We start from the raw sequence: 20,776 nt of genomic DNA, 5'->3' as shown, positions 1-20,776 counted from the left end.
TTGTGATTGTTTATTGTGATTGTTTGGTTATGCGATATCCGTGGAATGGGTCGATATATTTCTTTTTATTTTAATCCAATATAAAAAAAATATAATATATTTTTTAAGACGATAAGAATGGTGTTTGGAAGTGCATAAGTAATTTGAGAACAAAATTTAACAGCGACGTAATTCGACGTCAAAAGTACCCAAAAAAATGCGTTTTTGTCTTGTAATGGATTTAAATAGATAGATTGACTTTGGTTTCGTAGTCTGTTTGTTTGTTTGTTGAGTTTTATTTAGCAACTTGTGCCATTAATGGAAAATATTTACAATTTTACAAATTTTCTTAAAGGAGGTTACATTTTTGCTTTTTTTAACACTTTGACATAATATTAATGAATATTTAAACGTATATAATGCAAAATTTTTCTTTTAAATTCAAAAATATTTTCTGAAGTTTTAACAGAGTCAGGTAGGCTGTTGAAGGTTTGAAATCCCATGTACTGTAATGTTCTTTGTCCTCTTGCTGTTCGTACGCGTTGAATTCTTAAATCATTGTTGTTTCTTAGATTGTGTTCAGAGTCAGCACACAAAAATCCTTTATTATGGCTTGGTTACAGCTCTTGTGAGCTGTCCACTGCGGCGTATACGCGCTCTATTTCATATTTATGTGTTTCATATATTGATCTTAAGAGAGAAATTTATTTTTACAGCCTTATAGTCCAGGAAAAATGGGAAATCTGGTACCGAAAAATTATTTCATGAATTTTTGTGAATGTCAATCACAACGCAGAATTTCACCCTCTGTAGTATATTCAAATTCGCCCAAAATCCCCATATTGCCCTTTTTTCAAACCCGCATACGCAAGAGTAGGGCAAAGAAGATGGTTCATCAAGCTAGAAAATTTTAAAATATTTTATAATGCTGAATGGAATGAAATCTGATATGATCACTTTAAAAAAAAAAAAACTTTATAATATAATCATTTTTATGAAAAGATAAATATTTTTGAGAAGGAGTGAGCGGGATAGGAGCTACAGTGGTGAGAAGTAATAGTTTAAAAAAAAACATACATAGTTCTCCTTAGAATTATGTACATAAGAATTGCGTGAAAGAGAAAAGTGTTCGTATTTTCCATAGCAATTAGTCCATAAACTTCAGACGATAGTAAGGAAAGGTCTAAGGGTGATGCCAAAAAGAGCACTCTTTTTTTGTATTTTTTGTACTTTCTCTTGAACGAGAATTTGTATTATTTATTTAAAAAATTTTTTTTTTATTTGAAAAATATCGCAGATATGTTACCAAAAAGTGTTAATACAAAAAAAACCCAAATTGAAAGTGTTTGTTTTTTTTTACGAATAGTTGGCCAAAGATTGTGCATGTATCTTACTCTTACTTGCCTTTTGACCTGTTATGACCATTGGAACTGGACTGCAAATTAAGTCTTTTTTATTCTATTATGGTATTTGGTATTCAGCCGAATGTTGCGGAAGCTTGAGGAACTATTCGGCCATCTCTAGTTTAAACTTTAAACTATTATTAGTTTTTTTTTTAGCAGTGACTAAGTCCACTTTCATAATTAAGGGCACATATTACTTTAGTAGGTTCAAAAAAAAGCAGTGTAAATATCAATCCTATTGCGATTGTCAATCAGTTTGATAATTGATAAATCTTGAAGTTTTGCACTTTCAATCTCATTTTATTAAGTAATGGGCCAATGTTGCAGTTATTTTTATCAATATTATTACAATTTATGACAGCCAACATCTTTCTTAATGATCAAAACCTGTAAAAAATGTGTTTCTAAGAATTTAATTTCAACTTTTATCAACTATCAATTCGTAATTGACAATCACAATAGGGGTGCATGTTTAGTTCATGAATTAAAATTAAAAGCATAAAACTCTTACATGAAGGAAAAAAGTCATCTCCTTCGGGGTTATTATTTCTTTCTTATCCAGTTTTCTTGAAAAAATCTCCCATATCTTAACTGTATCATTTTCTTGATATAACTTGTTCTAATCGCCATATTATTATCCTTCCTTTCTTTGCTTTCGTTTCAACTGATAGGTACCTTAAAACTTCTCAAATCCACTGAAAATAAAATGCACGACTGGGGCCGCACGTACTTGCTCTTGCAGTTCAAAGCACTTTTATAATAGCTTACTTGTAGATTATAAGAGCTGCCTCTATATACATTTTTAAGAAATTTCGTTGATGTAGGGGAAGAGCCGGCATGGAGGCCAAATGTTAGTTAAATAAAATTTGTTTTTTATTTGACTTGACTTTTTTGAGAAAAACTAAAAATGCAGTTTTACTGCAATTACTTTGAATATAACGTATGCAAAATTTAATCAAAATCATTAGAGCCATTTTTGAGAAAATTGCAATAACTCCATAATGATGTACGGGAAGAGCCGACATCCGCGATTTAAAAAAATGTAAAGACCATATTTCCACTATCCGTATGTTTTGAGAAAAACTAAAAACGCAGTTATGTTAGAACTATATACAGCATAACGTGTGTTAAATTTAATTAAAATCGTTAGAGCCGTTTTCGAGAAAATTGCAATAACTCGAAAATTTTGTATGGGAGGTATACGTTCTAAGCGAGATAGTACCTGGGTGACCGAGCTTTGCTCGGTATCCTAAATTGTTATAACTTTCAGTGAAAAAAGTCAAATGTAAACAGCAATTTTTTGGAGTGGGTTTAAGTTTGCAATGACCAGTTTTTTCGCGGGTTACAAAACATCACATTCCCACCTTATAATCCAGTTTATTTAAGTTTGAATATACGATCAGCAATGAATAGAAGGGTTACAGGAATCTGCATTATCGAAAATGCTTATAGGAATGAGATCCTTTTTTGTTCAAATTTTAATTTACATGTCAGAAAGTTTTGGATGGTGAATATAAAGTTAATCTTTTTTTCAAGTTTAGCCTTGTCGGCAAAGCTTAGTATGAAGAAATACTATTTTTATCCCTGTCTCTGTTTTATTCTGTGTCAGTGGTGGATGCTTCACTCCTTTCTTTTTTTACTCATACAGGGTGTCCCAAAAGTAATGGATCAAACGAAATATGCTGATTGGGGAACTTAAGGGCTCTCAGAATTTGGAACCTTGTTCATCCCAAATCCTTACGGTTTTCGATTTAAGGCAATTCTTGTGAAATTTCGAAAAATCCCTACTTGGCATTAGTATTTTGCTTCCTGTGCCCATTAATGATATTTGTTTTTTTTTTAATTCTTTTACGAAAACATTGCCAAATAATTAGGAACAATTAATTACTCAAAATATTTTTTATTCCATATAACATTTCGCTGCAAATTAACTAACAGTTTCAAGTTTTATAAAAAATCTATTCCTAACTTTTATTTCCGACCAACACCGCAAAAAAATGTACGGTGTGAGAATGGTTTATTATTTTAAAAAGTTGCCATGTTATTGTAGCTGCAGTTAGATCGCAAAATATTACAATTTGAATTAAACAAAACAGGGTTTTTCAGAACAAAAAACAACCAACTGAAAAAAACTAATATAAGGGAAAATACTTCCAAAATGTTGTATTTGCCTAGAGGACCAAACCCTCAAAATTTCATCGAAATCTTTAAAGTTGTTACCAAAAAAAAATTCTATGTTAAAAAAGTGGGCGTGGCAGTGGGCGGATTTTTCCAAAAATACTTCCAAAACTTTTTACTCGCTTAGATAAACAAACCCTGAAAATTTAATCGAAATCGTTAGAGCCGTTTCCGAAAGAAACTTATATGTTAAAAAAGTGGGCGTGGCAGTGGGTGGATTTTTCCAAAAAAAAATTTTTTAAACTTTTTACTTTCTTAGACAAACAAACCCTGAAAATTTCATCGAAATCGTTATAACCGTTTCCGAAAAAACATATATTTTAAAAAAGTGGGCGTGGCAGTGGGCGGATTTTTCAAAAAAAAAAAAATTCAAAACTTTTTACTCGCTTAGATAAACAAACCCTAAAAATTTCATCGAAATCGTTAGAGCCGTTCCCGAAAAAACTTATATGTTAAAAAAGTAGGCGTGGCAGTGGGCGGATTTTTCCAAAAATACTTCCAAAACTTTTCACTCGCTTAGATGAACAAACCCTGAAAATTTCATCGAAATCGTTAGAGCCGTTTCCGAGATCCCAATTTTATATATATTTATATATATACATATATATATATAAACAATTTTAGCTCGTTTAAAGTTATAAGATTAAAAAACAAAAAAAAAAAACAACCTTGGAAATTACGAAAAAACATCCATACCAAATTTCAAGAAAATCCGTCTACCCGTTTAGGCTGTAGCTACTTGTACAGATGGACGCACAGACCGACGGACGTCATGACGAAACCCACTTTTTTGGACTCCTCCATCATCGTAATGTTAGTTTTGATTAAAACCTCGAATTTTTTTTTTGACACAAAACCAATACTTGCCCTATAGAGCAAGTAAAAATCTTAAAAAATAAAATAGAAATATTTAATTATTTTTCAATATCTATCTTTGGAAAATTTTATTTATTCATAATATATATTTAATTTTAATATTACAACACAATTATATTGATAATTATTTTTTCTTTTTATTTTAGTGTACAATTGTTTTTGTTTTGTTTCAGATTTCTTTATTATTTGTGATTTAAAAAATCTTAGGCCATAAACAGGTGTGTGTAAATATTTTGCAAATTAAACAAAAAATTAAAAAATAAAATGTATAATATACTATACATAAATACATTATTTATATAAGTTGTTATACTTTTACCCTGACTTTAAAAATGCCATTCTTTTTTTTTTCATCTATAACCTACACTTTGTGTCTTTTCGCTTTCTGAAACTACTTTTGTTTATTTTTTCGGTTGAATTTGTCAATATTAATTTTATATATACGATTGTTTGTTTATCTATACATCTAAGGTAAACTGGTTAAAATATTATTGCTTGCTGCACATTATAATTTCTGTGCAAAAAAAAAATATAATAAACTCTAGCTTGCAGCACCACTTTAAGACGTAGTTCTGAGCAAACAAAAGCATCATCAATAAAATGTTATGTTTAGATATCTAATTTAGATTTGTATCTCTTTTTTCTTATGTTTTTGAAATACACATATGTTTTCTAAATCTAAAAAAAAAAACGACTGTTAGTTATACCAACTTGGTTCTGATTTGGTAAGTTATTCAGTAGGGTGGGTTAAAAAAATCGAAATCGAATGACCCACCCTATTTTACAGTTTACAACAATGACTTAAAAGATATATAAAAAAATACGTTTGATATATATTTTTGGAGTCTCACAGATGAGATGATTGAATCTTCATCTGAAGCGCGAAAGTTCATATTTTTTTGTGCTCGTGAGATAATCTCGCAATTAGATTCGTCTTCTTTTATGTGCCTGCAATGGAGGCGGTGTAGTCGACGGACTATTTGACTCCAATGACATTGAACCTCTGGTTCGCTTTGGTGTACGTTTTGGAGCATCAACTAACTTGGCGACAATTTTCTTTTCCAAATCTTTTATTGGTGGCACATTTACTTTGGAGGCAACCACTGTTGGTTGTTTCTCTAAAAAAAAAACAAAACAAAAAAATATTAATTCATTAATTAGTGGAGTAACTAAAGCAAATTATGAGGGAACCCGGCCGAACAGCTCCGATTTTGATGATCTTTTTTTTATACGCCGGTTATTAAAAATACTTTAACCTCTATAGGTTAAAAATTGCCGATGTTGCCGTATTGTTTTTTTAAATTAAAATTAATTTTTTTTTAACAAAACCATTTTTTTTCTTAAATTTCATAAATTAAATGATACCAAAAGATTGTCTAAGTAATTTAAGGAAAAAAATAAGCGATAAATGCAATTTTCTCACAAATTGTCTTCAATATTTAAAACAACATTTTCAAAAGGCTTAAAGCTTATTCCTAACTGTTAAATTTAAATCTACTAAAGAGTTTTTGAAAAAAATGCTCCTCAAACTCAGAATATTGAAAAAAATAATGTTAAATTTTAAATGAATTTTTTTTAAATGAAACTTTTTCGTAATAAAATATGAATTTATTTTAAACAAATTTTTGGCCATAAATATTATTAGTTGAATTTGGAACAGACAATGGTTAGAGTTTTGAAAAAAAGAAATTAAAAATTACTTCAATTGTATTGGATTTTTTTGATAAAAAAAACTGGGGTCGAATCACGACACACGATTACGATCATACGTTAAAGTTTTGAGTATTGCTGTCTCTATTTAATCAATAGGAAAAGAAAAAGACATAAGCGGCTATACGTTAACGACCGTATGCCTTAATTCAGCCCCTGAATTTTTGTATAGAAATAATTGATTTTCTCTCTAAGACTTTGACAAATAAGACCTTCAAACTTTCGCTATTTAACCTTCAACAAATAAGACTGTTGAATTAACAAAAAATAACTTTATATAAATGTTGAACTTTAAAAAAAAAGGAAATTTTACAAATAGGAATGTATGCGGTATGGGTAATTGTATGAACAAAATTCCAAACTCGAACATCAATATTCAGGTGTGGAATTTTGTTCATACAATTACACGTACCGCTACCGCATATATTTTCCGGTGTGGTCTAGCCTTAAGTTTCTAGCTTTTTAAAAATGTATTTTTAAATATTGTAGGTGGTGCCGTTAAGTTCAAATAATTTTCTTTTTGTTTGAAGACAATTTGTAAGAAAATTGGATTTATCGCTTAAACGATATATTTTTTCTTTTAATTTTCTAGACAATCTTCTGGCTTTAGTTAGTTTATGAAATGTAAGCAAAAATTTTGAAAAAAAAATTTACGGCAAAAGCGGCAATTTTTAACCTATAGAGGTTAAAGTATTTTTAATTATTGACGTTTGAAAAAAAATCATCAAAATCGGAACTGTTCGACCGGGTTCCCTAACATTGCAATTTTTTTAGCTTTGGTTACTCTTATATATTAGACCGAGAGCCCACAGCAAATTTTGGGAGTGGAGGTATAACCAAAATGTGAGTATGCAGTCTTATAGTCTTATGCGTTTTAATAACGAATTAAAAAGTCTGGCAGCTTTAAAAAGCGGCTTTATATGGTTCCCGAGGGGTTAAATACAGCGAGTTTTCCAATTGTCTTCAGGCTTTGGGGAAATGGCAGAGCATCAGTCCTTATATTCAGAATGTTATTTTGTGTTAATTTATAGCCCAGAAAAAAATACCTACATTTGTTTCAGGGAAAAAATTTTTAACAGGCTGATTTTTGGTATACAGCTTGGTGTTAGGGTGGTTTACAATCTGTGAAAAGTCCTGAAGTTTCCTCTGTCCGCTAGTCTTATTATAAGGGGTCAAAGGTCATAACATTTTTTATTTTAAAAACGGTAGGTTTTAGACAAAATTATGTTCTACAAAATTGTAGCTGAGACTATTTTACAAAAAAATTCTCCTACAAATTTCTTGTTGATAAATATATAGATAAAATTCATTATTTCATAGGATTAAGGTTTACAATAGGTTTGTTCGTTGTGAGCTCTAGGGCGCTCGGGGTCGCTCCGAATTCGTCGTCAAGCATTTTTTGTAGCTCCTTTTTCAACCAGAGTTATCCTCTGTGTTCGATGTTCGCTCTGAACGCACCCTGAACAACTCTGGGTATTTTGTCAGAGTTATCAAAATCAAATCAGCTGTAGTCATTTAAGAAAAAAAAAAAAAAATTGTTTGGAGTGCGAAAAGTGATTTGTCGTTAAATATGAGATTTTTCACGAAATTCATGAAATAAGAAACTAAATAAAGTAAAAAACAGAAATCGGCTGATGAAACTGAAGCTCTGAAGTGTTCGATGTAAAATGAAAACCCGAGAAACTCTGACTTTTTTGACATGACTCAGAGTGCACTGGAGGGGGGAAACAACGAACAGATCTAATGTTTGCCAAGATTATAAAGCAAAATAATTTTTTTTTTCTTAAGAATAAGGACTGCCGTCTGCGTGGTATGACATTTCAAAATAAAGAAAAGAAAAAAATACATTGAAAAAAGTAAAATAATAACTGAATTATATTCAATCGCACCAATTCAATTTTCAATTTCAATTTATTTTTCAAAATGGTGTACAAATAAGGCTGAGTCTTTTATAGTACCTTAAGTTAGACTTGGAAATTTAATAAATTTAGCTTAATTTTTACTTATACATTACATAATAACAAAAGATACAATTTTAAATTTAAAAAAAAATTTAATATATTCTTTTTACTGTTTGTGTGCTAAGATGAATTTAGATGGTTAATCAATGCGTTTTTGAATTCTAATATTCCTACTAGTACATAAGGGGGTAATAATATTCAAGGTTCGAGCAGACTGGGCAAAGTTTAACTTATCATATAAATATGAAGGTGTTTTTTTGTTTATTATTTTATGCAAGAAAATACAACATCTTGCATCAAGAAAATGCTGAAAACTGCTTCCTAGGTGCTTCCTTGATGGTATTGCTAAACATGGTCAAACCTTTGCAAACCAAAAATCTAGCGAATTATGCTATTAAAAGCAACAAGCAGTTTATGTACAGCGATGGAATCAAGCTTGGCGTAAACTACTGAAGCATACTCAATTATAGGAACGAGCAAGGATTTGCTGATTCTCAACTTCGCATCGACTGGCGTTAATCCGGCAAACATATTTAGCTCCGCTTGAAAATAAAAATAATTTTCATTATTTAAGAAATCCTATGTACTTAGAACAATTTTGCTTTACGCCGACGGCGACGATTTGTTATTTTATTCAAATTACATGGGATAGTTTGAAATGTTGTAATGTCTGAAGGCCCAACTATAATAGGCATATGCGCGCATGGACTTATGTCAAAATGGCATGAGTGAGTAGTCAAACATACACAATTCTAATGGGATAGCCATAATTCGCATATGCGCGCTTCGTTAAGCATATGCCGTGCGCTCTGGAACGCACGACATGAGTAAATTTCTCAGAATAAAATGTAAACAACATGGATGCAAGGGGGATGGAAAAATTAAATTAATTTTCACTTAATAAAAATGTGACAAACGAATTGTGAATTGAATAAAAACAACGCGTTCAACGCGTTTTTTTTTTACAAATATTATAGAAAACAAAAATGTAAATTGTGACAGAAGGCTATGCGCGCGTATGTTCACTATGGCTACTAATCATGTTTTCAGAAACAGGACGAAGCAGTTCGTTCGATTTTGACATAAGCCCATGCGCGCATATGCGCATGCGCACAAAAAACTTTATATCACATTTTTTTGTAAAAATAACCTCAGCTACAATTTTGTAGAACATAATTTTTGTCTAGAACCTACCGTTTTTAAAATAAAAAATGTTGTGACCTTTGACCCCTTATATGGGACTAGCGGACAGAGGAGACTTCAGGACTTTTCACAGATTGTAAACTACGGTAGTTAGTAGTTTACAATCTGTGAAAACACCAAGCTATATACCAAAAATCAGCCTGTTACAAATTTTTTCTGTGATGTATGTTTTTATTTTTTATTTTAACTTTTATTTATTAAATGTCAATAATTTATATTTTTATTTTAGAAAATTCAAAAGTTTTTAATTATTAATTATCTGTCAACTTATAAATGTAACAAAATAATATTTTCATGTAAGTTTAAACAATTTTTGTAATAGTGTAAAAAGTTTTAAATGTAATATTTAACAGATTTAATAAAAAACCCCTGAAGAAGTCGAGAAATTACGACGAAACGTAGGGAGAAAGTATGAAATAAAGATTTTTATTTGCATATAAAAGGAAGTGACCAAAAAAGCCCGATTCAACATAAACATTAATAGTTCAAATAATTGGTCAAATTATCATTAATTCAATTTTTTCCTTTCCTTGACAATTTTTCGTCTATTCTTACTGGGCTATTAGCCTACTCACATTAATTGGAAAACTCGCTATATTTAACCCCTCAGAAACCATATAAAGCCGTGATTTAAAGCTGCTAGACTTTTGAAATCGTTATTGAAACGCATAAGGCTATAAGACTGCATACTCACATTTTGGTTATACCTCCACTCCCAAAATTTGCTGTGGGCTCTTAGACATTAGACTATTATATCTAGAATAAAATTTTTTTTTTCAACAAACCAATTGGTTTTGGCTGAGATGCAGGCTCAATCAATGTCTTCTCCTCGGTTTCGGCTTGTTTCCGAGACATCAAAGCACTAAATTCGGTCTCGGGCAATGAGAAATCTTTTTGGTCATTCGGAAATGGCAAAGGTTCCATTTCATCGAGTACATCTAAATTGTATAATGTACGTAAATGTGCCCAAATCTGTTCGGCGGGTATGTCACGATTTAATGATCTAGATAGACGTTCGGCAATGCAGGCCATGTAAAAATGTTTATTTACACCGACGGGCTTAAGACCCTCCAAAGCGAAAAACAATTGGATTTCTTCTTCGGCAGACCATTCCATTTCTTCGGACTTTTCTTTTGATGACATGGTCATTTTTTATGTGTTGCACACTTGTATTTTTTTAATGAATTAAATATATAAGTTGCACTTAGTTGATTGCGTATTTTTTGTTTATTTTGATAACAAAACAATTAATTTTAATCTGAAATGTGAGTGACGATGGGTCGAGTGGTGGTGGCTGGCGCAACAGAAAAAAACGAATTACGTTTTAGCATGATGGTGGCATTTGACATTCGGATGTAGTCGAAAAGAAACAAAAAATAAAAAACAGGGATGTCATTATAAATCTAGTACAATTTTAGTTTTTTTTTTTAAATTGGGATCAAGGCTTATCACAATTAGCACGTTTGAAGAACAACACCAAAAAGAGGCCTTTTTAATAAACCAATGCCATTTTTGATGTCCTCCATCGTTGGTTTTATATGGCCTTAAGGTGGGTGTTTCTGAAGTCATTAATAGCCCTGTTCCATTGGAGGTGGTAGTTTACTGGTGAGTAGAAATCTAGTACAACAACTACACATTTCTATCTCCTCGAGTAGAAGATCATGTGTTAATTCTAGTACTAGATCTACTCATGAGTAAACTACCACCTCCAATGGAACGGGGCTAGTATAGGGAAGTTCAAACATTTGTCCTTGTCTTCTCTTTCTATTTACAGTTACCATTTTGACGTTTTAAACTCGGCGAAAATCAAAACAAACCAGCAAAAACAAACCAACAAAACAAAAAAGCAAAAAATACAGCATATAAATATATTTTAAATTCCGTAATTTTTTCAATTTTTAGACACTAAATTAAGTTATAGTAGAACGTTACTACCAAAAAAACACTTGAAATCGATTTGTATGAGTTTTTTTTTACAAACAACAGTTCTTTAAAATTGCGCGCGTCCTTGAAAAATTTGGTTTGTTTTGATCTTCACCCAGTTTAGGAGATATTTTTTTCTATTTTCTTTTGTTCTTTTGGTACTGACAGATGAGCGAAATTCCGAATAAGTGTTATATTCTTTCAAGAAAACAAGTCTTTATTTAACAAGCTAACAATTTAATTTTCATTTTCATATTGTTCTATTACATTATAGCAAAAGCTACTTGATTGATTTCAATATAAATAGTTTCAGTATAATATTAACAAGTGTTTTTCTGTAATGCTAACAATAAGAACATGGCATTGACTGCCGTTTGCCTGAATTTACATTTCATAAGTGATAAGAAATTATAAATTATTAGAAATGTAAAATTACTAGAATAAGTTATTTTTGTTTGGCTATTATACATTTATGAATCTTAAACTAAAGCAAAACCTCAGCTATACCACCGTTTTTAAGATATAAAAAAAACATCATGAAACCTGAATCACGCTTTAAATGTTTATCAAAATTGCGCCTTAAGTTTTATTACCTGAACGTGATTTTCCTTCAATTCGAATCTACTACAATATTTATACTTTTTGACATTTCCACCTTTTCCAAATAAAAAAAAACTCTTTCATCTTTCTTTTCTTTCATTCTTTTTTCTTTCATTTCACACAAACCAACCACACAAAAAAGTTATGGCGCTCTTGAAACAGCACGTGTCGGAATTTTCTCCGGACGGAAAACTCCTTGCCGTTGTAAATGATCAAGGAATTCTCAAAATATGGGATACAGAAACAAATGAGTTAAAACAAGAGTTTACACCAAATTTGCATTTATCTAGCAAATGTAGTGCATTATCATGGGTACCAATTTCTTCCCAAAAACAGGTAAGTGTTCAAACATCATGTTGATACACATTTTTATGAAATTCTTTAATTAAACAGTCAAAAAATGACCGAAAATCTTTGGAAAGGAATACTTCACTTTATATTGCATTGGCTTCAAGCACAGGAGGAGTGTCATTGTATTCATATGCTCTAGGAAAGGTAAGTCAAAATCACTTCTTAATTTGTCTCTAGTAAAAATGTCCATTTCCCAACCTCGTCCAGATTGAACGCGATTTAAATGGCGAAGGTCATTCTGGTAAAATCACATCAATGTTTTACGATGGCAAAGAAACTTTATACACCTCTGGCGAAGATTGTCAAGTAATTTCATGGAATCTGCGACATGAGAAACAAAAGAGTTCATTTTCCATTGGCAATGAAAGGCCCCATGCCATAGCACATCTTCCAAATTCAAATAATATAATTGTTGGAGCAAGACAGTTGATGGTTTATTCCTTGGAGACTCAAGAATTGGTTCAGACTTTTACTGGGCATACCTCTGAAGTAACAATTTTGACTTCATTTTCTATTGAAGATACGGAATATGCTGTGTCGGCTTCGAAAATGGAACGAATTATATGCTTGTGGAAGATTGGGAAAAAGGGTAAAAATAAAGCATCGACTTGTACTCTGCTGATGGAAGATATTGCCCATACCTTAAGTTGTCAGTTGGATGATGAGGGTAATTTGAAATTGGCCAGCGTTACAAGGAGTGGAGTGATTCATGTTTACTTAATTCCATTGGATAAGTAAGTTTAAGGTAGGGCGGCTAGTGCAGAACATTTCAAAATGGAAGCATAAAAAGGCTATTATTAGTTAAGAAAACCACAGGTCACGATTGGCATTGTATAGTGCATTGTGCATCTCATAGAGCTAAAAGACGTTATTGGTGTCAAGTTTAAGGTAATAGCACATTATTTAGGCTTTAGTAACAATTAATAAATTTATAATTTTAAATATGTTAATATGCTTAATTAATATTTCAGTCTTAGAAATTCCACAATGCTTCTCTTAATTCTTTTAATATTATTTATTTCACATTTGACATAACTTTGTATATAAGGCATTTTTGAGCTCTGGTAGTTATAAAATTAGACAGTCTTATAGCATTCATATTTCTAAGTTTATACGGTTGAACTGAACATATCTTGACAAATACATATGTATATTGGCATTAAATTATTTTTAATTTTAAAAGCAAACATTCACATATTCATAACAATTCTTTTTTTAAAAAGCTTCAGCAATTAGGTAGATTCCACAGTATTTTAAGACACTAACAATGTCGTTAATGTAGATTATAAACATAAGAGTCCCCAATACAGATCCTTGAGGAACTCCCAGATCAACATAATTTGTTTCTTTCAGAAACACTTTTTTTTTTCCAGTTTTTGACAATAAAGTTACAGACACTGTCACAAGAATGCGCTTTTCGAAAGCCAGATTGAGAGTCAATTATTATTTTGGAAGTAGTTTTCAACTTGTCGAAAGCCAATTTTTTCTAAAAATTTTTCATACAAAGGGAAACTGTTTACTGGTCTATGTGTATCGTGATACACTGAATATGTGTATCGTAACGCAGTCTGTTTTAAGGTTGGAAGCGAGTTTTTTCATAAAGTCTTGTTTTTTTGATATGTTGGTCGATGAGTTAAGGAATTTTTTTCGCTATAAAAAAAAAGTCATTAGCATTTAGACGCAGTCAAAACTGCGAATAATTCAGGATAAAGTCTCAAAAGAAAACCTGTGCGCTTTTGTACTTGTCGAGTTAAATAGCTAATTTAATTTCAAATTGAAGGTAATAACGTTTTCTTCTTAAAACCAGAAGTCTTCCGAGAAAAAATTTGAAAGTTTAGTCATACAGCCTGTTTTAAGATCAGGAGCTTTCTTCGCTTCTAACGTTTCCATAGGCTTGACGGTAAAATGACTTGGCATTTGATCCAGCGAATCTCTACATTTTGAAAGAAGACGTTACTATCTATATTTTGACATCATTTATTCTTTAATCCCAATATTAGTAATATTTGCAGCGCACCTTTTGTCTTATTTTTTTCCTCGTGTTTTTATTATTTTTAAAATACTTTGTATCAACAAATAACTTAAAAAACTTGTATGCCAAAAAGTTGCTTAGTTTTACCTTTGATTTGATTCGTCGACCAACAAACCAAAAAAGCAAGACTTTAGAAAAAAACACATATTTAGCTCTTAAATAAAACAAACTGTATGACAAAACTGCCAGACCAAGGAATACCTCTGAATTGTGAAAACTTAAATATTACCTTTAATTGAAGCACTATGAGACGTAAAATGCACTTTACCACGCCAATTGTGCCAGGAATCGGACGGGAAGACCTGTGGTTTTCGTAACAACTAATAGGCCTCTTTCACTCCCAATTTGAAATTTTCTGTAGCTCGATGATTAAAACGTTTCTGCAGTGGCCGTCCAGTCTATTTCATTTATTTAAAACATGAGCCGTTATTAATATTGAATTTTAGCATTAAATCAGAAAAACCCATGAAGCCTAAAGTGACGATCGAAATTGCATCAGACAGTGCCTCTGTCATTCAGCCAATCCCTGCTATTGCTGCTTCCCTGGAACATGCTATGAAAGGACAAATTCTATTTTGCTATGGCGACAGGCAGTTTTTGACCTTCGAACAAATTGTAAGTTAATTCTTTTATATTTTCCTATTATATATTAAAACAATCTTTTTTTCTTATTCAAGGTTCCCAATTATAGTGAGAAATTACAAGTGCTCGTAAGAACTGATCCAAAAACGAATTTTTCAAAGAAAAAATCTTTACAAACCCACGATTATGGTAGTTCCTTGAAAACAATCACTCCGAAAATTGATCGACATGTGGACTATAATACGGGAGGAATGGTTTCTAGGAAAAAACTTAAACCAGTCGAAATGCCTTTCGAGTCGAGACTTCAAAATTTGAATTTAAATGTTGGTGAGAAACCTGAAGCACAGAGTAAAGTACAACTGCTTATACAAGCATTGCATAGTAAGGATGCAAGGTTAGTTTCATATTTGAATATTAAAAAAAAAAACTTAATTCTCACACTCTATTTTGTGTTTAGTATGCTGGCAATGGTCCTTCAAACAAAGGATACAAAAGTAATTGAAATGACATTACAAAGACTACCTGTACAATATGTGGGAAGTCTTGTAAATGAGTTGACTCTTATGATGCAGTCAAAGCGAATACAGTAAGTTTTTTTTTTTCATTTTAAATATTCATTGCATTTGCAAATTTTGTTTATGAAAATGTATTTTATTTGTAGAGTGGAATCATCAGCAAGATGGTTAAAAATTTTAACACAAACACATTCAAGTCAGTTAATGGCTTTGGGTACTGATGATTTGTTGAACAAATTTGGACCGTGTATTGGAATGATTGAGTATAGATCAAATTGTTTAATGGAACTTTCAAAGTAAGATGTTAAATTAGTTTCTCATATATGTCGGATTAAAACTAAACATTTATTATCTTATTTTTTGATAGGTTGAATGGACGATTGCAATTACTTGTTAGCCAAATAAAACGCAACAAAGAAGAAGACAATTTAAATAATGATAATGCATTACTGTATGCCGATTCAGGTAAGTTTTGTTTTTAATTAATTTTGTTGGGATTAACGTCTTTTTCTCCATTATCGACGATAAACATGATCTCGGATGGGACCCCAATTTTCCAACTTTACTGCTTGACATTAGATTTTAGATATGGCTCCACGTCCACATGTTGTGGGTTTCCACTTCTGTTCAAAAAATGTACCTATACATCAAGTGCTCGTTGCAAGGTTGATGGATTGGCTTTATTATCAGCAAAGAATAACTTATTCACTTTTGAGATCCGTCCCTTTATCTTCAAGCAGAAAGTCAAGGACTGTGATAAAGAGTAAAGGACTCGAAAGACTTCGCTAGCGCACACCAACTTTGATTGGGAAGGGAACTCTTCAGTAACTGCGGCGGGTATCTTACCGTTAGTTTCACTTGCTCGTACCTGGTGATGATCATCCGCACGTAAATTTTTGGAACCCCTCACTGCCTTAGGGAAATCTATATCGGATTTCGTGTTTGTCTATCGAATGCCTTTTCGAAATCAACAAAGCCTACAAATCTCTTGAGAAATCACAATGTTTTTCTATTCTGATTCTTAAATTCTGTGGTTGATTTACACAAACCCTCTTTGGTCTCAGACACTTTTCAAAGTCGGTCATTCAGAATCCGTTCGACAATCTTCATGGTGTGTGCCATCAGCTTAATGGAACGTTAGTTATAGCAGTTTTGTGTATCCCCATTTCCTTTTTAGAGAGAAGGTTACTTTCTTTCCACTGATTAAACCACTGATGAGCTTGGATATGAGAACCATGAGCTATTTAGACCCTATGTCTCCCACCTTTATCCAGAGAGGTTTTAAAACGCTTACCTGTTCTATTTGAGAAATTCTATTCCGCATGGCTTTGCCAAATAATAACACGCCTATTGCAAAAATTAAACCATATTCCGATATTTCGAATAGAATATTTATTATTCTATTTGTATTCCCATAAATTCTCTTTCAAGTGGAATTTTGTTCTTAACCCTCTGTAGGCACACCTCTTTTTTGTGACGTGATAGGCACACGGGTGCGAATTTGGTTTATACTTTTTCATGCCGCTAGAACTTTTTTCGGTCACATTATTTTATAGAGAATCAAGTATGAAATTGATGTAGAATATTCCGAGGAATTCGAATATTGTATTCACAATTCCGAAAAAAAATATTTTCATCCTTATAACGAGACCTTTTTGTGGCCACTTTTTGAAAAATCGTAATTTTTTTTATTATTGTAATGCCAAATTCGCACCCGTGTGCCGACAGATGGTTAATAATGAATCTCTTTACCGTCTAGTTATTTACATAACATTGAATCATAATTATAAGTCTTAAAAAATGTTGCTAATAAAACTTAAGTTTATCTTTTTCATATTTATTTTTAACCTGTGAAAAATTATTTCACCAAGAGAAGAAATATCCAGAAGAATATATTGAGAACAAGACCTTAGTTGTTTATTGAACAATAGTTTAACGTAGAATGAATAATATGAATGAATAATAAAATAACAAATTAATTTATACAGAGAAAACAGATTTTTCAAAGCAAAGATTTAGAAAATATTGTTAAGTTGAAATTTCAACAAAGTAAATAGAGCATAGAAAACGTTAGTGTTGATTATGGATGTTGATAATAGAGTAAATATCCAACATAACCCATTCGTAATTTAGTTGTCTGTGCAAAATAAATGTGTCCAACTTTCGTAATAAATTAAGTAAGCAAAATAAATTTGCTTTTTATAATTTTATAGCTGTAGCTTTATCTTGTTGTAGAGTCAAATTTTAAAAGTGCGAAAACATTTGAAAAAAATCGTTGGAAATGTAGCCTGCAGCTGAAATAAAAGTTGACAGGACTTCTAATTTAACTACAAGCTTGAGTCACAGCTGGGTTCTACGCATTTGATTGATCAATGCCATAACAAAATAGGTTGGATGCAGTTTTGGAGATTTTAATAAAATAATTTAGTAGGTGGCCATGGTACAGAGAAATAGGTAGTTGAATGCAGTGATGGCATCGTGGGTCTGAGCTTAAGGGTCGGCTCAGAAGTTTTTTTTTTTAAATCGCCAGCTTAACTGAAGCCACCTGTGCGATAATATGATACAATTTTCTACTATGTCTCTTGCTCTGCGCCACGTAGTACTCTGTTAAGTATTCTTTCTCGGTTTCTATCTGTTTCTTGTGTTAATGTCATATGTTGTGTCAGCCTATGTCTATGTTATCAGTCGCCTGTGCTGTTAAGTGTCTGTACTTTGCACATTTACTATGTGCGTTTTACTGTGTAAATAATAATAATAGCCCTGTTCCTTTGGGAGATCGCAAAGTGCTACTATTAGTTTTCTAGCGATTTTCAATAGAACGCACTTTCAACGTATCAATGCAATTCTCATCTCCTCGGCAAAAAGACATGAGTAGTTCTAGTAGTAAATGTACTAGATTATCTTTTCATGATTAAACTACCACCTCCAATGGAACGGGGCTAATAATAAAATAATTTACTATTAACATTCAAGTTGCGTAAAAAATCACGATGTCTTACAGGGGCTAATTTAAACGGCTATGATTCACTTATATTTACATAACTGTCTCTCTGTTTTATTTCTATTGTTGCTTTTTTAATATTATGTTTCTTTTTAATTCCAGATACCTCAAACTCGGATATGGAAGAAGGAATGGTAGGAAAAAGTGAATCAGATGGTGAATGGGAGGAAGATGACGATGAAGAAATGGAAAGTTAAAATGTATTTTACTTACTAAAAAAAAAAAAGAAATTAAAAAAATTGATATTTAGTTGTTTTTTGAAATAACACTGAAAAATATGTTATGGATGGGAAATGGATTTGATGTTCAGTTGTGAATTTTTAGTAACAAAGCGTTATATCTACTTACATGAACGTCGTTAGTACTTTTTTTGAAAATTTTGTTTCATGTTTGACACCACTCTAAAACCCTCTGAAAGAGTTGGAATAAAAACTAGAACTCTAAGAACTGATCAAAATTTACTCTGTAGATCAAGCAGGAGGGGTATTACGTTATTACGTAATAAGAAACGAGCGACAAGTGATTGCTAAATTCATCGAACAAAAACCGTTAATCTCACGATTTCGCATACAGTTTTGTATGGTAAATCTCGTGTCAATCTGGAAAATTAGTTTTAAATTGATTGATTTCACTAAATCGGTTAGAAATCTACGAGTTAGTATTTGTTGCTTACTTTGGTTTGGACTGAAGGCACTTCTTGTCTACCATCGTTTAATCGCGAACAAAAGAAAAATTTTACACCAACGACGACCGGCGACATAACAAACCTTGCCGAAAGCCTTTTTTTATGAAACACAATCTTAATCTGAACGACAACATTCAGGTGCGTAATTTTTTCCATACAAAACAATGTCGGCTGCGATTTTTATGGTAGGTCCTCGTTCGTATGGGTGGTCTTAATGCTAATTTTCTGGAGATTCTGCAAAATATTTGCTATATACCTGTTCATTTTATGATCTTGATCTTATGATCTCACCTAAAAAATTGTACCTGACTACATTTTTAAAGTTGAAATAACACCCATCAACAAACTACAAGTTTTGGCGAATAAAATATTTAGGGCCAGTTGTACAAACGTGGTTCAGCCTCGGATCAGGAATTTAACTAGCCGATTTCGGCGGATTAGCAGTGGATCAACTTTGGTTCAAGGATGGATTTAGCTATTTCAACCTATATGGACCTAGAACCAGTGCTAAAAATCAATTTTACCAAAGAATTCAGAAGATAAAAGTTGCTGATCCACGGATCAAATATTTGTAAAACTGGCCCTTAAATGGCCATATTATTCAATAGTTTAAAAAATACATCTGGATGTAAAAAATGTCGAATGTCAAAATTAAATAGAATTCCATAATATTCAAGACTTAAATCCAAATCTTATATCCAATTTTTTATATCCAATCTTGTTAAATCCAAACAAATTTAAACTGCTCTCTGGAGGTCTGTTTAACATTATAAATCCAGATGTAAAATTCATTTTCACAGTGTTCAGTTGTTTTATCAAGAAGTATTATGTGAAGGAAAAAAAAAGATAAATGCAAATCATACAAAATTTATTGAATAATCACATAATTTTTTTTGAGTGAATAATATGAACAAATTCAGATTTAATGGATTGGATTTAAAATTAAATGTATTCCAAACTAAATCCAGAGTGAATAATATGGCCGTTAATATTCCCTTTTTTACATTGATCCGTCAGTTTTGGTTCTACTATAAAACTACAAATAATTTTAACTCCTACTTGGGCTTGAAGTTAAAATTATTAATAACAATTATTTTTATAACTACAAAACCAAAATATAAATTAAAATAATTGTCTTACAGCACTGAATGCATTCATTACTAATTATCTTTAAACACAGCCCGATGCCCAAATTTATGACGCATAACATCGCCGCCCTCCGTCACTTTGAGCTATTCTACCTTTTTTTTTTATTATTTTTAGTTTGAGTTCAGTTGTCGTAGTGTAAAGTTGAAGATTTCTTTTATTTTTATCGCGTACAAAAAAAGTAAACAAAGTTTTAAAATTAATTTAATCATACTTTCAAATATATTTTACATTATAACTTTGCATCTTTTCATAGCAAAACAATAATGCCTGCTCTAGAAGAAATTCCCAAAACAAATGGTCAACCAATAACTCAACTATTTGACAATGAACTACAACATCCTCCACCACAAGAACAACCTCCACGAGAAAGAACTCAAACAGATGTGCTCAACAATCGTCTATTGAAATCGCTATTGAATCATATGAATACAACAAATAATGATAGTGGAGCAGGCAGTAGCAGCAGTTCCAATCAAACTCAAGACGATTCATCACAACCATCAACTAGTGGTGAATTTGATGAATAAACAATAAATATTTGTTGATTAATATCTTTCTTTTTTTTTTCTTTGTACTACTTTTGCCTTAAATAAATACCTACTTTTATTTCTGATAATTGAAATTATAA

At 31.5% G+C, this 20,776-nt stretch overlaps 3 protein-coding genes across 3 annotated transcripts; 2 read left to right on the top strand and 1 right to left on the bottom strand.

Annotated features, from left to right (window-relative positions):
• Window positions 1-4,553: 4,553 nt before the first annotated feature.
• Window positions 4,554-10,635, bottom strand: LOC129918936 (MRG/MORF4L-binding protein). The gene is made up of 2 exons (XM_055999703.1): window positions 10,096-10,635; window positions 4,554-5,554 (listed from the first exon to the last, which is right to left on the bottom strand). Exons 1-2 carry the CDS (start codon window positions 10,457-10,459, stop codon window positions 5,361-5,363), a joined length of 558 nt encoding a protein of 185 aa, XP_055855678.1. The 5' UTR covers window positions 10,460-10,635; the 3' UTR covers window positions 4,554-5,360.
• Window positions 10,636-11,932: 1,297 nt separating this feature from the next.
• On the top strand, window positions 11,933-18,542 carry LOC129919153 (WD repeat-containing protein 43). The gene is made up of 9 exons (XM_056000000.1): window positions 11,933-12,169; window positions 12,227-12,328; window positions 12,392-12,918; window positions 14,663-14,831; window positions 14,894-15,192; window positions 15,256-15,384; window positions 15,460-15,609; window positions 15,681-15,778; window positions 18,417-18,542. Exons 1-9 carry the CDS (start codon window positions 11,978-11,980, stop codon window positions 18,509-18,511), a joined length of 1,761 nt encoding a protein of 586 aa, XP_055855975.1. The 5' UTR covers window positions 11,933-11,977; the 3' UTR covers window positions 18,512-18,542.
• Window positions 18,543-20,195: 1,653 nt separating this feature from the next.
• Window positions 20,196-20,776, top strand: LOC129918926 (uncharacterized). The gene is made up of 2 exons (XM_055999695.1): window positions 20,196-20,326; window positions 20,402-20,776. The coding sequence occupies exon 2, from the start codon at window positions 20,412-20,414 to the stop codon at window positions 20,673-20,675; it is 264 nt and encodes an 87-aa protein (XP_055855670.1). The 5' UTR covers window positions 20,196-20,326; window positions 20,402-20,411; the 3' UTR covers window positions 20,676-20,776.

This window comes from Episyrphus balteatus, chromosome 4, assembly GCF_945859705.1.
Source record: "Episyrphus balteatus chromosome 4, idEpiBalt1.1, whole genome shotgun sequence".
NCBI classification, from domain to species: domain Eukaryota; kingdom Metazoa; phylum Arthropoda; class Insecta; order Diptera; family Syrphidae; genus Episyrphus; species Episyrphus balteatus.
The sequence above is the reverse complement of the archived record's forward strand: the minus strand, read 5'-3'. Positions and strand labels throughout refer to the sequence as shown.